At 40.6% G+C, this 15,728-nt stretch overlaps 1 protein-coding gene across 1 annotated transcript in view; it reads right to left on the bottom strand.

Moving 5' to 3' along the window:
• Positions 1–15,728, bottom strand: part of FOXK2 (forkhead box K2) — a 45,881-nt gene that overhangs the window by 5,992 nt on the left and 24,161 nt on the right. Inside the window, exons 2-6 of the mRNA XM_062506069.1 lie at positions 8,130–8,324; positions 5,308–5,455; positions 4,744–4,890; positions 1,781–1,974; positions 813–988 (exon numbers count right to left, since the gene is read on the bottom strand). Of these exons, the coding sequence (XP_062362053.1) occupies positions 813–988; positions 1,781–1,974; positions 4,744–4,890; positions 5,308–5,455; positions 8,130–8,324 (860 nt within the window). The remainder of the gene's footprint in view (positions 1–812; positions 989–1,780; positions 1,975–4,743; positions 4,891–5,307; positions 5,456–8,129; positions 8,325–15,728) is intronic.

Genomic DNA, 15,728 nt, shown 5'->3' on the forward strand with positions numbered 1-15,728 from the left:
ATGCCTGAATGAGCCGTAAGGTAATACTGGTCAATGAAGTTTAGGACAAGTGGTTATTCCCAGCTCCAGGCTCAAGGTAAGGGCTGTACTGGCTCAATAAGACCCACACACCACTTGGGCACCCCAGATCTGCCCCCAGACAAATCTGTGGTTAGCACTTATTTAAGTAAATCCCTTTCCACAGATGGGAACACGTGTGTGCTGCAGGTGTTGTTTGCATCATGCCTGCACTGGGAATGCTCCGTGTGCTGCACTGGGAATCCTGAGCAATGCTCAGGACCACATCGGCCCTCTGTAGTGCCACAGCAGCACCTGGAAACTGGATGGCAAATGTGTATCACAGAAGGTAATGAAACAAACACATCCTTATCCCATCATGCCTTATGCTCTTTTTGTTTTAAATAGGAAATTTCTTATCTCTCTTTATCCCTTCAATTCTTTTATCCCCCCACTCTGGAAGGATTACATGACCACAGAGGTGTGAAAGGCATTTCCTTATTTCTCTAACACACACAACCTTACATTTCGGGTTATTTTCAAGAGAAGAGTTACAAGACAGCACAGTCCAACACAGGACAGAGGCACAGCCTCTCCTCAGTAACGTGACCCAAGGTTCTGGAGCAGCCCCAGGTAACAACAGCCCCTTGTGCTCAAACAGACCCTCCCTGGCTGCTTCTGAGCTTCTCACAGATCTGCTCTGAAAGTGAAGAGGTGAAATATTCACTCATTTTTGGTGTGCATCTTAAGCCTTGGCAGTGTTTTGCTGTCAGCCCTCTGCCCCCAGCCCCAGCGCTGAGCTCAGGGCTCCTCACCTGGGGCACTCTGTGCAAATCGCGCTTCCTGGATGACGGCGAGTTTTGGCTGGATGGCGCTGGGCTCAGGTTCCATCGGGACAGGAGATCCTTCCCTGGACAGGCTCTCGGGGGTCTGGACGCCACTGGAGTGCGCAGACAACACTCCAGAGTGATTAGGAGAAGCTGGGGCACTTCTGTAGTTAGAAACGAAAGCAGCAGCTGATGTGTTTTAACTTCTGAACTGTGAAAGCCCATGACCTTCCTCTAACGAGACCGTAACACTGCCCACAGCAGGGGAGGGCACAGCTACAACCCAGAGCTCAGGATCTTTTAAAAAGCTTCTGTTAAACAGGGACAGAATTTAAAAGCAAACTCCAGGTACAGTTAACGGAGAAGAAGTGGCTGGATGCCTTCTTAGGGAGACTCTAAATCTGTGAAACATGAACATTTCTTCTGGTGGAGAAGAACAACGAGCAAATCTGAGGCTACAGGGCAAGTAGAAAAAGATCTGCACCAGCAGAAAGGCCATAACTTTAGAGAGGGAATAATTTAAACCCAGGTATTTCCCCATCAAAAATTCTGCTCGAACATTATCAAACTGAATACACAATTGTCATCTCTAAGGTCAATAAAACTGTAGCCAGTATCTGAGAATTTTCATTGTAAACAGTTTTAAAATCCAGTAGATGGCAGTTAGAAATTAAAATTATAATTCTGCAAAACCCATCAAAGGTACAGCAAGGCTTGCATATGTTAAAAATCTGATAGCTAGTTATGCAAACGGAGTTCTTTAACGCTAAAAACAAGCGATTAACACAAGCCTGGTATATGGGGCAGCCACCTAATGAAACACACAGAATTCAAACACTGAGTCTGGATGAAATTAAATTACTAAACTTGTGACTGTATCCGAAGCTATCAAGTCTGTAGGAGCCTGAAGATTAAACAACAGCCATAGTCTTTTTTGTTCATCTGGTTTTCCTTACCTAGAAGAGAGTGGTCCCAGAGGGGTTCTAAAGCAAGGTACTCCCCTAGGCCGCCTTTTCCTAAAAGCCTGCTCTATTAATTTGCTTTCAGAGGCAGGGTCTATCCTCCAGAATGAGCCTTTGCCTGGTTCTTCCTGGGAACGTGGTACTTTGATGAAATAACGATTCAGAGAGAGATTGTGACGTATTGAATTCTATGGAACATAAAAAAATATGTAGAATTCATATAACTTTTCCAAGTCAGAATGTGGCCTACTGCAGCAGTTCGTACTACAGGAGACTCGGGGTGCAGCTCTTTAATTCCTTAATTTAACAGAACTCAGAGCACTACCAAGCAGTGCTGTAAACCTGAAAGGACTCTTGCATTTGTCAAATCTTTCCCAAATATTAAAAACCCAATATGCTAATTGGAAACAACAGGAATCCCATTTATTTCATTCTCTCATGAGAAACACGGTGATTGAAGCCAATGTTTAGAACACTACAAATACTTGTGCAGAATGCAGAGTTAAAAACAAAAATAAAAATCATCAGTGCTTGTACACCACCCTTCCCCAGGTGTCCCAGCTCCTTCCAGGAGGGCCAGCAGAACACAGCATGTACTGATTCTGATCCTATGTGGTAATTCTGTTACCGTTCCACAGTTCAGAAAGAAAAGGCTAAATAGCACAAGTTCCAAGGGCAGCTGGATTGTTGTGAATTCACCCACAGTCCAGCTTGTCTCAATAACAGAGCCAAGAATTTAATGTGTCAATTAAAACACCAAATGGCAGCAGGTCCTGAACTAGCTCCTCCAGATCTTTGTCACCACAGTCCTTTGCACATTCCCACATCCTCAATTTACTGCAACATCCCCCCACTCCTCCATCAGAGCAATGAACAGAACTGCTGACACTCTCAAGTGGCTCTATCTGTGCTTGGCTTTGCACACAGAATTGCTTTTTATTTTGTTCATTTTTTTTTTTAACATAGATAAACCCCAAAATCTCTCTCAGTATTATCACTGAACAAGAAGAGACTGATGCTTGGTATTCACCCTGAAACACTTGTGGGGGAACAGAGGTAAATGGGAAAAAAAGCTTTATGTTCACAAAAGCTCTCAAAAATTTGCAAAGCAAATGTAAAACTTGCTCAAATATCTGAGTTCATGACACTGATGGTAAGTTTGGAAAACTGAAAGCAGTGATAACCATATACGATCTCTTGAATGCAAACTGATGAAACCAGAGATGGCTTTTTCCCTGCCAGAAATGGAGACACAACTGGAAAGATGCCAAGAACATATTTATAAATTGTATTTATTTCTCCATATGCTAAAATAAAGGAGTAGATCCAAAAGTACCTGCTAAAATAAGTTCACAGAGAGGAGCCTTCAAATGCTCATCAAAATGAGACCATTGTATGCTAAAGGATATAAATATCTCTATTTCTTAAAGTATGGGACTGGGACACTCTACATGTGTTTGTACTCTGTGTTTTGAATAATATGTGCATAAATAGCCTCAAATATGATTTGAAGCATCTATCCTAAGTCACCCGAGCTCCAATCCAACTCCTAATGTGTAGAAGCTGGCAGAGCAATGACAGAACAGCATCTGATTTTCAGCTTTTCCAATTGTTTCTATGAATAGCTGCTGATTAATGACTCCAGAACACACTGTCTGCTGTGCCTATCACCTTGGCTTTAGGAAGCATTACACCCCCAAATCCACACCCTGTTCTATGGCAGAGCTCTCTACCTCAGCACAACTCGGTGTGTGTGTTTGTGTGTCGGGTTTATGATGCTCACAAAGCAACATCATCTACACAGATACTCAAGGTACTGCAAAATAGGAAGCAAAACACACATCAACATTTTATAAACAGAGTCTTGTTGCTAAAACAACATGACTGCAGCCAGGATACTGCACTGTTATGTGGGAAAGGGAAACAAAAGAGACTTCCAGCCACAACAGCCAAGTCCTTGACTAACCAAACCCTTAGCAAACAGCCAGGAACAGCTACATTCATTCCCCACTAACCTTGTGAGAATGATCCAGCTTTCACTTAGGCTGTATGACAAATAAGTATGTGATTAATACTTAAAAATCTCTTCCTCTACAGGGAAAGCTTGTATTCTTCAGTCTTCCATTGTGCAGCCAATGTCAGCACTTCCTCACTTTCCCCCCCACCCAATCTTTCCAAGTTTTACCTCCCTGACATTAGCTGCAGAATGAGCAGACAGCCCACGATGCACTGTGTGCTCCAGGTGTTCCAGGCCCTGCAAACTGTGTTCCTTGGCCTCTGACACACCCAGAGCAGCACCAGAGCCTTCACGTGTGTCTGGAAGGCTCTGCCAGACTGATTTGTACTTGGTTAGTCATCCTGGCAAAAGCTGAGGCTAGTCTTGTGAAAATGAAAAGAAAGCAGAAATTAATTCTGCAGACTGGAAAGGTTTGGTCCAACTCAGTGCAGGAATGGGCAAGTTCACAAATCAAACAGTGCATGAACCAGGGTGAGATAATGACAGATAACACACTTGTTCTTTCACCTGCTGCATGGGCAAGATCACTGTTTTCAAACAGAACTGAACTTCGAGCATTTAATATCTCAATTTAATCTCAAGATAGCAACATGGATGTTTACACAAATGTAAGTTACAGAACATGACACCATTCCTAGATAGCATACAGGATTCAAATCCAGTGCCAAATGCACTTTGCATTCCCCAAAGTCTGTCTGCATCCCTACTAGAGGTTTAGAAAACACCATTCCATCATCAAAACAGAACTGCAAACACAGACTAATGTAAATTGCCCACTTTGTTGGAAAACATATATTCAGAAGAAAGACAACACACTCATTTGACAAATTCTATTTCTGAAGGTTTATGAGGCTTACCAACTGCCTGCTCATGACCATTTACAGCTGCCAGTACTGCACACATGTTTAAAAAGAAATAAAATTCCAGAAATTAAAATTACCTGCCAGCCCTTGTCTGCTGTCCTGTAGTAGGGATAATTTTTAGTTATGTGCGTATAAATTCCATTTAGTGTAAGCTGCTTATCCGGGGCCATTGTAATTGCTTGGACTATTAACTGTGCATAGGAGTAGGGTGGCTTAGAGTCATCCTGGACAAAAACAAGAAAAGTCTGCATCAACAAACTTTGAAGAGATACACACTGCTTACTAGATCAAAAGTCATAAAACATCATTAACTTGACTTAGGGCACTTTTGGACGACCAAAATCTTGAGGCAGAAAGGAAACTAAGAAAGCTTTGTTTTTCTGATTAGCAATTTTAGAATAACATAAGTTTTGCAGATATGTATAAGAGCAAAGAATTTTCAAAAGCCTCCAAACAGAGACCCGCTCCTAAAGGGGACAGGGATTAATCAATCCATCAATCTCACATCTGATCACAAAACCCTACACGTTATTTTTAAAGCATGTTAAATTATCAGCTCATACACCTCAGCAAACAAAACATCCCAAATCTTCCATTCAGATCAGGTGTATTTTCTGGGATTGGTTTCAGGCTGTGTTTACCTTTGGGCTGTCTCCCCCTGAAGCTTCCTTGTCGTTTTCTGACTGTGAATTGTCAGCCATCAAATGTAGGTCAGATGCTATTCCACGACTCATTTTGTACCCTGAAGAGCCTGCGCCGCGGGGGCTCGATGGGCAGGAATTTGCAGCACTGTAGAGCATAAAAAGAAGATCCTACTATTTTGTTATACAGTATATCACCACATTATGTCTCATCAAAAAGCTCTTACTGCAGCAAAGCCACTACCAGAGCTGTGAGGCTGCAGCTAAAGGGCTGTCAGGGCTTCCATTCCAAACCACCTTCCACGCCTGGCTAACCCAGCCATGGAGTCAGAACCACTGCAGGAAGAAACCTCACTCAGGCTTTCCTCCTCAAGACAACAAGGACCAGCTGATTGATCAGGCTGTAATGCATTTGTGTAAGATTTGCCACCTTAAGTCCATCTTAACTGAATCAGCAACCACAAATTTTCAGACACTCATTGGAAATGAGACACGCATCTTGCATGGAATTTTTGCCATATGCTTGTGCTCAGTCTGTCCCCAAAAAACTCATCTCTCCTGCACGTTTGAGAAAATATAGCAAGCAGTGAAGTAAAAAAAGGTTTGATTCTTATTTAAATTGAAACCAGTATTATTTTAAGTGTTTACAGGTGTATGCACATACTTAGACCTAGATATGTGCATAAAAATCATAAACTTATCTGCAAATGGGATGCATCAGCAGTGACTCAGCTGATTTAATGCAGTATTAAGCCAACAGAGCAGATAGATTGTTAGAAAGCAAGAGATGATGCCAAACACTAAAAGAGATTCTCCTAACACTTAACATTTTGCCATCCATCATAGAAAAACAGGTAAAACTGTATATAATTCTACTGGAACATCTTTCTACCAGTGATCCCCTGCCTTGCAGAGTCCACAAGAACTGCAGCTGCACAATGCCAATTTTCTTCTACGATTTCCTTTTAGCCAAGAGAAAGTCAGCAGGTGAGGTTTATCCCCTTCCCCAAAATAATTTTGGCAGCTCTCTTGCAAGGACACACACTCTCTGCAATTCATGCTGCAGCTTATTTCAAGGCAGCCCTCAGAAATTCCAAAAAACTAAAAATCTCAATAGCTGCCTGTGCTGTGCCCGCAGAACCAGCCTTATCCCCAAAGATAATCTTTAAATCTATGGTTCAAAACTTCAACAACAAATAAATCTAGACAATCTTATTTAGATCTATACACTAAAGCTTTAACAGTTTTCATCTGTCACGGTTTGCCTGTCTGCCTGGTCCCTCAAGTTTTTTGCTACCCCCTTTTTCATGTTCAGAAGGAGGCAAACACTACAGATTGAATAATATATACTTATACTGAAAGTATCAAAGCTTTACTTCCCAAGAAATCCACCCATGATTTATAGTAAGTATATCACTAGTAATAAGAGAGAGATGGCATTTTTAAAGTGTTGTACAGAAGAATCCTTGGTTAGAGCCAAAATGTGTAGCTAATTTTTTTTAGATATAGGTCACTCCTGCTCTGTGTTTTCACATATCAGCTGACAAGATCCCTCTGCTCTGCTCACTTCAGCATATATTGACAAAGCGACACATATGGTATAATCAAAGCAAGTTTACAAGTCTTCCACAAAACAGGATGATTTGCAGAGAAACTGTCAGGCTTTGCTCTCAAAATAGACTCAAAACTGTCTTTTTTTTTTTTTTATATTTCTGTAATAAACTACTCAACAGGTGCATGAAAGCCCTGAGAGAATTACAAAATTCATAGTGAGGCAAAGACAGTGCTGATAGATGGGATATTATCTGAAATATTTGTAAGCTGCTCTGTCATTGGCAAGATACGTTTTCCTTGACTTCTTAAAGAAAGCAAACCTGTTAGACAGACAAGTCTAGATATCTTTTCTCTCTGCTTCCATCATTTAGGCAGGTGTCATTAAACACTCCCAGACAGAGACCAAGAGCTTGGCAAGCATGCAAGAAGGCAATTACCCTTCCATTCAAATCTCATTAACAAGTTGTACCTTTTTAAAAAGCAGGCACGGACAGTTCTTCGCTCAAGTGAAGATGCAGGAAGTGAGAGGGGACAAAAAAAATCTTTCAAAACCACATACATGAGTGAAACAACTTTCAGTGCCTTGACATGGAAAGTTTTGCTCCTGATCTTTCCAAGACTTTGAAAAATTCCATCTAAGGTAATTTTACCCGTTTGTGAGGATGGGTTGCTTATGTTTAATTGAGTTTGGCCCCAAGAAACAGGTGGGACAAGGGCTGCAATTAGCAAAGGAGCAGCAGAGCAAGGAAAAGCCCAGATCACCCTCCCTGGGATCAGCCATCCTGACACTGAGCTCTGCACCTCAGCCTGTGCTTTATGTAAAAGGTCTGCTCCCTTCCAGCAGGGAGTGGAAGTTTGGAAATCTGGAGTAAGAGATCAGTCCATTTTCCACACCAATAATACCCAAACCACCATTTTTCCTGATGCTGAACTTCAGGAGGACAGTGGCAAATGAGGATGTTTTAAAGTGGTGTAATTTATAATTGTCTCATTTGAAGAGCTGCAGTAAGCATGCAAGGGCAAAAAACATTTTAAATGGTTGGAATGCAAGAAAAATGCCAGGTTCCTGAGTAGACTGTTACACACTGAACATGTTAAACCAGAGTATCACAGACTGCTCATGCAACTATGTCAGCAGAAAGGGAGCTTCTCAGCAGGTAAGGCTGAGTTTCAGCTGGATTTTGACCTCAAAATCAAAATACTGAATGAGAAAGTTGTGCTGAGCCTGACTGTACGTGGCCCTGCTCCCACCTGCAGGGTTTAAATACCTGATAGTTCCTGTGGGAGAAGGGAGGGGGCTGATCAGGTGAGCCATGTTGTCTGGAATGTTTATTGTTAAGGGAGAGATCTGGGGTTGCACAGGCTTCACTGGGGACTCCGGGGCCTCCTGTTTTTCTCTCTTTTCATTGGACAGAGCTGTGAATGTTATCTTGATGTTTGTGCTGGGAAACCTGAAAGTACAGCTGAAAAATAAACAAACAAACAAACAAAAACAAGTATATGAGCCACTTGTTTACAGACTGTAAGACTTTCTCAATAACTTGCACATTGTCACCTAAGCTCATTTAGAATTTATAAGCTACAGGATTTATGTAATTACCCACGACTATCCTCATTTTACAGACCAACGTGACCAGAAAAAGATCCCCAGGTAAGCAACTGACATTTGTAAAGGAATACAAGCAAATGCAAATCTTTCTAACAAGGACAGTAATGCATTGTCTCTAATTTCTTGAGGTTCATCCTGCATTTAGCCCCAAAGCAGAGCCATTTTAAAAAACAAAAACTCATTATTTTATGATGCCAAGGAATGGCTTCAACAAATTAACAAGTTGGTCCATGATAGCAGAATTAATCAGAAGCATGAACACTGGGCAATTTGAGGTCTAACCAGTTCCATAGACTGGTCTAAGAGATTTGGGTTCTTTTCCCTTAAAAAAACCTATTAAATCAAGCATATATCAATTCTAATTCTGCCCATTTACAGAGTATACTGCTGCTTCAGTACTACATTCAAATACCTTTTTTTCAGAGCTGAATATAAGACCAAATTTCAGTAAACTGCCTATTTTAATGTATTACCAAGGATTACATGCCTAAATTTAATGACAAACAATGAATTAACAATGTGCAGCTGTTTAAAAATTTGAAAAATAAAATACAGTGAATGTACCTTAGGATAATCCACTTTCTGCATCCCTGTGCACAGCACTTAGAATTGAACCCAGTTAAACAGGACACACTTTTTTCTAACTTCTCAGTGAATAAATCTGCTCAATCTTGAGCAAATAAGAAACTTAATTTTGTCTCAACAAAAGCATCTATAAAAACACAGTTCAAATAACTTTACTACCTCCTCATCCTTAAGCTGTTAGACTACACTGAGCACTAAACCCACAATGACATTTACACATCTCCCACATGATGAAAAGGACTTTCCAACAACACTATACTCAGAAACAAACCTCACTAAATGCTGGGCTTTGGGTTTGTTTTGCTTTTAAGTGTTTCTAGGCAGATCTGGTTTTATACAGAAAAGAAACAAGCACATGCTGGAACAAGGGGTAAGAAATGAGCTATGAATGCAAAATACAGACTGTAAATAAAAGTGATCATTTCTCTGGAAAACTATATTAAACATAAAAGTGATGTAAGAATTGGCAGGAACACTCAGCTGCAGAGTAGCCTTAGAAATGAACTCTCATGTGTTTTGGCTTTCATATCTTAAAATGAATCTAAGGATGTTTATAGAACAAAGGCAGCGTTTGATTTTCACTATGTCCCTTGCCACATGCACCACAGTGGTTCTTTTTCCCTACAATCCACATTCAAGGATCAGGAAAAAGAGAAAGAATTGACAGTGACCTTCCTTTTCTCTCTGTCTTACTTCTGAGTACGGACCGTGTCCGCATTTAACAGACGACCTATTTCTGAAACATGCTCAATGTACTAAATTAGGAACAGAATCTATGCCAAAAAACTGCACACACATTTCAGCAAGGAAGTTAAATGGACCAATTTCTGGGTTGGAGTTTTTTAATATATTCAGTAACAACTCATTTCTTCCCTTTTTCCAGTAGAAAGTATTTCGTGCTTGCATCATTTTAGTGACAATGGAAAGAGGTCTTGGTTGTTTTGCTAATAAATATATTTTCCAAGCATTTCTTTAAAGCACTAAAAACAACTCTTAAGTGTATGCAAAGACAGCCAAAGATTAAGTAAAAATCCCTGTGAGAAAGTGAACAACAACATCTGTTTGACACAGACACAGATTTAAATTTTAGTCACCTTTCCTATGCATTTCATGAGGCTATTCCATACCTGCAAATTTACCTTAAATGTTTTATGAGACCAAATTTATTTCAACTCAAGAAAAATATGGCAAGAATTGGACATGGTTTTAGGTGTTAATTCCCAGGTTAGAGTCCATTTTGCCTGGTAAAAAACCACCCCAGTGCACAGCAGTGAGGAACCAGAGTCCTTCCATGCCACTGCAGGGTGAGGATGGGCAGGCAGATGGGGAAGAGATCGATCCCACAACTTCAGACACAAGTACCAGCAACATGGAAAGGCAGAAGAAGAATACTCAGCAGTTCCTTGGATATTCCATGTAGGCATACACATATTACAAGATGTCCCCTCTTACCCCACTGCAGCCCTGAATGCATCACCTCCCTGTGGGCATCACTGGCAAACAAGGCAACCCGAAAGGCTGGTGTAAGGAAGGAAGACACAACATACTTACAGATTGGTTAGAGCAATAAACACCTGAATATTATCAAAAGACCACATCTGTCAATTGATTCATATTTGCAAACAGCTTTTTTAATAGAAGGATATTTTTATACCTGGAATTCAGCCAAAAAGCAGAATAAAGGGTGTATACTAACCAACAGAATTCCTGAATAAATTGCAGTTATGCAAATATATTATATTTACATTCAAAATCAAAGTACAGAACATGTTCTAATTTGATCAGAATCAAGTTGGTTTTGGCATATTCTTTAGTTAAACAATGAACTAAACAAAAACCAGAGAAACACCCACAGGGAGAGACCTCATCAAACATTTAGTCCCCAACAAGGTGAACAGGGTTTTACTCACTGTTCAAAAGCTTACAACAGTTTCATAATACGCTACCACAGGATAGCTGCTGAAGGAGAAACTCATCTAGACAACCCACTTACATAAAATCCCAAAGAAATAAAGCAGTTTTTTAAGCTGCTTTGTACATTTATTGATGACAAGTCCAGGTGAGTAATACAATGGAGCCACTGCATGACCCAGGGAACCACAGAGGAGGTGTCACAACTAAAATGCAACTCATTACCTCAATTATTCTTTTAATTAAAAAAAAACAAACAAAACAAAACAAAACTCATTGTGGGTTGATTACTGGAAAACAGACAAGCATCACATAATTTCAAACTATTCCATAGACAATTCCTCTCCATCTGCAGCTCCCAGCCAAACACAGTGATGCTGATCCAGGCAGGACCTCTACAGAGTTTAGAAACTTTGCAGGGTTCCAGAGAAGTGTCTCAGAGTAAAAATGTAAAAAGTCTAGCTTTGTCACATCTGTATTCCCAGTATTTTCTCACTTCCCCACAGCAGTTCTGTCCATACTGCAGGGAAAAGCTGATGATACACTTGTAGTTCTGCCTGTGTGAAAATCCATCTGACTGGGAAGGAAGAATTTCATCCTGTCTTTATCTGGGAAACCAAAACACAGCAGAATTCAATTTCTTCCCTGTACATAAACCCTGCTGTGACACCCAGTGCCTTAGTACCCTTTGAATTATTCCAGTTTAATTGCCTTCTAAGAAGCAGGACCAAAATCAGACAGAAGCTGCTGTGACACTTTGATCAGCAGGTTCTTTTATCAGCACCTCCAGATTTTACATTCAAATAGATTATAAGGGTTCAGCAGTGATAACCCCTGAAGTCACAGTAGTTACAACTGCACAGCTCAATTCCCTCACACTGACTGTGATACTGAACCCCTGTTAACTTAAAGATTCCCTGAGATTTAAACAGATCTGAAAGAACAACAAGATGCCTGGTTCTGAACTCTTGTTGATTTATTGAGAGCCAAGGACAGCTTCAACTTTTCACATCAAAAAGCCAAGACTCAAAAAAGAACCCAGTCAGCATCTGGGAGATTGCTTGCGTCGATTTTTGACTTCAAATACTTTCAAGGTGAACACAGGCAGCACAAGTCTCCCCAAAGAGAAGCAGAGGTCATTATCAACATCTGCACCACCAAACACAACTTTGCCACTTCAGTTTTCTCTGCCTGTACAGCAGCCTGCAATGGTAGTGAATACTATTTGTACTTTCTTCTGCTAATGTGATCAGTGAAATAACAAAAAACCATGGAAATCACCACACTTCTAGCTATGGTCTCCTTTCCGTGGAAAGGAGATTTAAAACTAATCCATTTTCTAATTCCTCTTTCCTACCTACTTGTGATTTACTTCCCAAACTTTCCCCTTGCTCCAATAAAAACGGATCTCACAGCCAATTCATTTATTGATACTTCTGGTAGAAGACGTGCACACTGACAATCACTACAGTGCACACTCCCAGGCCCACTTTTGAAACACCTTTATTTTGAAAGGCAAACAAAAATTGAGTTTTTACATCTTTCAGACACAACTAGAGAGAAATTGAGTTTGGAAGGGACCTCTGAAAGTGTCCAGCCCAATCTCCTGCTCAAAGCAGGGAAACTTCTAAGGTTATACTAGGTTGCTCAGGGCCTTGCCTCTCCAAATTTGGAAGCCTTCCAAACATGGAGTTGGACAACTCATTTCCTCCCATTACACTGTAAAGCAGTGAACAGTTCTCATTTGTACAGATACAAATCCTTCACTTCAACTTCTACAGCTGCTTGTGCCCAAACTTTGAACCTGCTGGCACAGCCTGGCCCCAGGCTTCCTACAACCACTCCTCAGGCAGGGGAAGGCTGCACCTAGATCCACCCTTGAGGCTTCTCCAGGAAAAAAAATAAATTAAATCAAGATCCTTTAGCCTCTCCCTCTGCCTCGAGCACTCCAGCACCGAGTCCATTCAAGCAAGGGCCCACTGGAACGTGCTGCTTGGAAATTACAATTTGATTGACTTCCTGCTAATGGGGAAATTTCAGTTTGAAAGCACAAGGACCCCAAGTTCATCTTTTCTCCATTTGCTGCTTCATTTATTATTGATTCCATCACAATGGATTAATAGGATATTAATTATAGATTAAACAATATGTGGCTGTGGTTTTTAACTGGTTTTAAAATAAACAAGACTTAAAAGATGAGTCTTAATAAATACAACTAGAAATACATGGAAGTGAAAAAAAATCTCAACAAGTTGAAGTATGACTACATATTTCAGTGCCTGAATTTTCTACCAAAAGGTTTCTGACTGCTCAACACGAAGAGCAGACATACTGAATTATTCACATCTAGAATTTATTTTTAAGACTTTGGGCTGTGTTTAATTGAACTGGAAGTCAATACCACAGTCCATTTCTGGAATAGAGTCATCACCTTTAGAGCTAAAAGAATCAACAAACCGAAAACTTATTAAGAAGACAAATTGAACTGAACTGCTGTTTTTATTTCAAGATAATTTAAAAGTACCCAACAGTTCAAAGTCTGGGCTTCCAAGCTAGGAACAAAAGTGATATATAAATCCATCCAAATAGTCATATATTGAGTAGCCACCTGAAAACCCCCAGCACTACATGATTATTAACAAAGGCTATTAAGAAAATACCACACAATTTTTACAGTAGGCACTGTCCTGATTCTTTCAATAGAATTAACTGTTCAGATATTTGTTTTACAAAATCTTTTCTAGGAGTACATTAAAAAAGTGTTGCAATACTTTGCCATCACTAAGAGTACAGGAAAAGTTATCATGAATACTCTGAAAAAAGGTGATCCAATATAAAACTAGTAAGATTATAATTATTTTCTTATAATCCTAAGCAGGGATAATTTTCTCAGTGGGTAATTTGTTCATGTAGGTGCTTGTTCACCTGCATGGGGTGCCTCCTTGTGCTCCTGTCAGAGATTTCAGCTTTAACCTGGCATTTGTAAACCTTTCTCCATTGTAGGCAATAGGAGTATCTGGTTTTCTCTATTGATGGGGGACTGGTGATAAAAAAAAACTATTTATATTAATGTAATACAAAGCCCAGCTCCTCTAGGAGATTTTTAGAAAGGCCATTTTTGATGCCCTCCTGCTTGCAGCTGACCACAGCCTGTGAGAAACCACCCCAGCCAGAACTCAGCATCACTTCCTACAGGGCCATGTCCACATCCCTTGTGGTGAGAGGGATTCCTCCTCCTCCTCCTCCCAGCTTTGAAACTAAGTCCTGATGTGGCTAATTTACCAAAAATTTACATTCAATTATGCTTGGCCATTACTAGTCAGGACATTTCTAGAGGTTACCCAAAAACCAACTGCGCTTTAAAGAGTGGCAGCTTTCTCCTCTGGGGACTGAATCCCAACCTCACGCGTGTTCCCCTTAATTCCCTGCATCCTTTGCCATTGATTTCTGTGGCCCAAAGATCAATCTTTGCACAGCATGTCCTCTACACAGAGACCAGGAGGGCTCAAGGCACGCTCAACCTCTAACGCCATAAGGAACAAAACACTGGCAGATTTTTAAACCAGCAACTGGAATTTTTATTCTGAGCACTGGGCATTCTCTTCACAAGTATTTGGGGATTTTTTCAAATGTGCCATCAATGTCTACACAGTGCCATCTAACAGGATGGGAAACACCCTAAAGAACAAGATCAGGGACCCATCTATCTCTATTTTCTGATCTCTTAAAATTCAAAAGCAAAGATCTATGCAGCACTAGAAATGATGAAATATTGCTGTAACCTCATGTTAATTCAAGTTGGCCAATAAAACACTTGCAGCAAATTGTAAGCAAAGGCTGGAAATACAATCTAGCTGTAAATTACTGGCTCCCTCATGGGAAACCTTGGTTACAGACTTCCCTGCTCATGTTTTAGCAAGTGCATAAGGAGTATGTAAAGCTGTTGGTTGATATTCCTTACAGGAACAGTGCTGACCTGCCTCAGAAGGGTCTGGAACAAGCCTGCCTGCATCAAGAAATGATCCTATGACAGCAGAATACTGATGACGACAACAGGAAGATTCCTGAACCACCAGCAGCAAATACAAACTAAACACATGACCCCATCTGAAACGGTGTTCAGCCTGTTCCCACTCACAGAGCTGACGTCATGAGAAACTGGGCATTTTTAACCCTGTGTTCAACAGCAGTTTCTCTAAGGCTGTTTGAGAGCTTAGACTGAAATGTGCTGAAGTTGTTCCACTACAGCAAATTTTGCTGCAAACGTAAAGGATTCTATATTGAAGCTGATCTCACTCCTCCCCTGCATTATTACGCTACAGAAATGCACGTTCACAGCGTATCACAGATTTTCAAAGGTTCTTGTTTCAGCAGCCAGGATCTCTTTTCTTTCCATACCAACCACACAACACTGGTACCGACCAGCAGCAAAAACATTTAGGTTATCTTACAATCATGGCAACGTGCCGTGGTTAATTAAAACTACATATCTCAAAATCGCAGATTTCTACTGCATTCTCCTCTTTTCTTAAAGGGCAAAATATTTAAACCAGCAAGAAGAAAAAAAGAACAGAAATCCAAACAAAACCTACAGAATTTCAATGCAGTAGCCCTGCACAGGCTGCAGGACTGAGAAAGCACTTGGCCTGCAGGCAGGAGTGTAGGCAGCAGTTACTGTAGAAACCGAGCTCTTCCCTGCTTTTCTCTGAGCAAAAGAAAGACACAAAAGAGCTGGAAAACAGCGATCGATGGGAAGCAGCTT

This window comes from Cinclus cinclus, chromosome 20 (genome assembly GCF_963662255.1).
Source record: "Cinclus cinclus chromosome 20, bCinCin1.1, whole genome shotgun sequence".
Taxonomy (NCBI): Eukaryota; Metazoa; Chordata; class Aves; order Passeriformes; family Cinclidae; genus Cinclus; species Cinclus cinclus.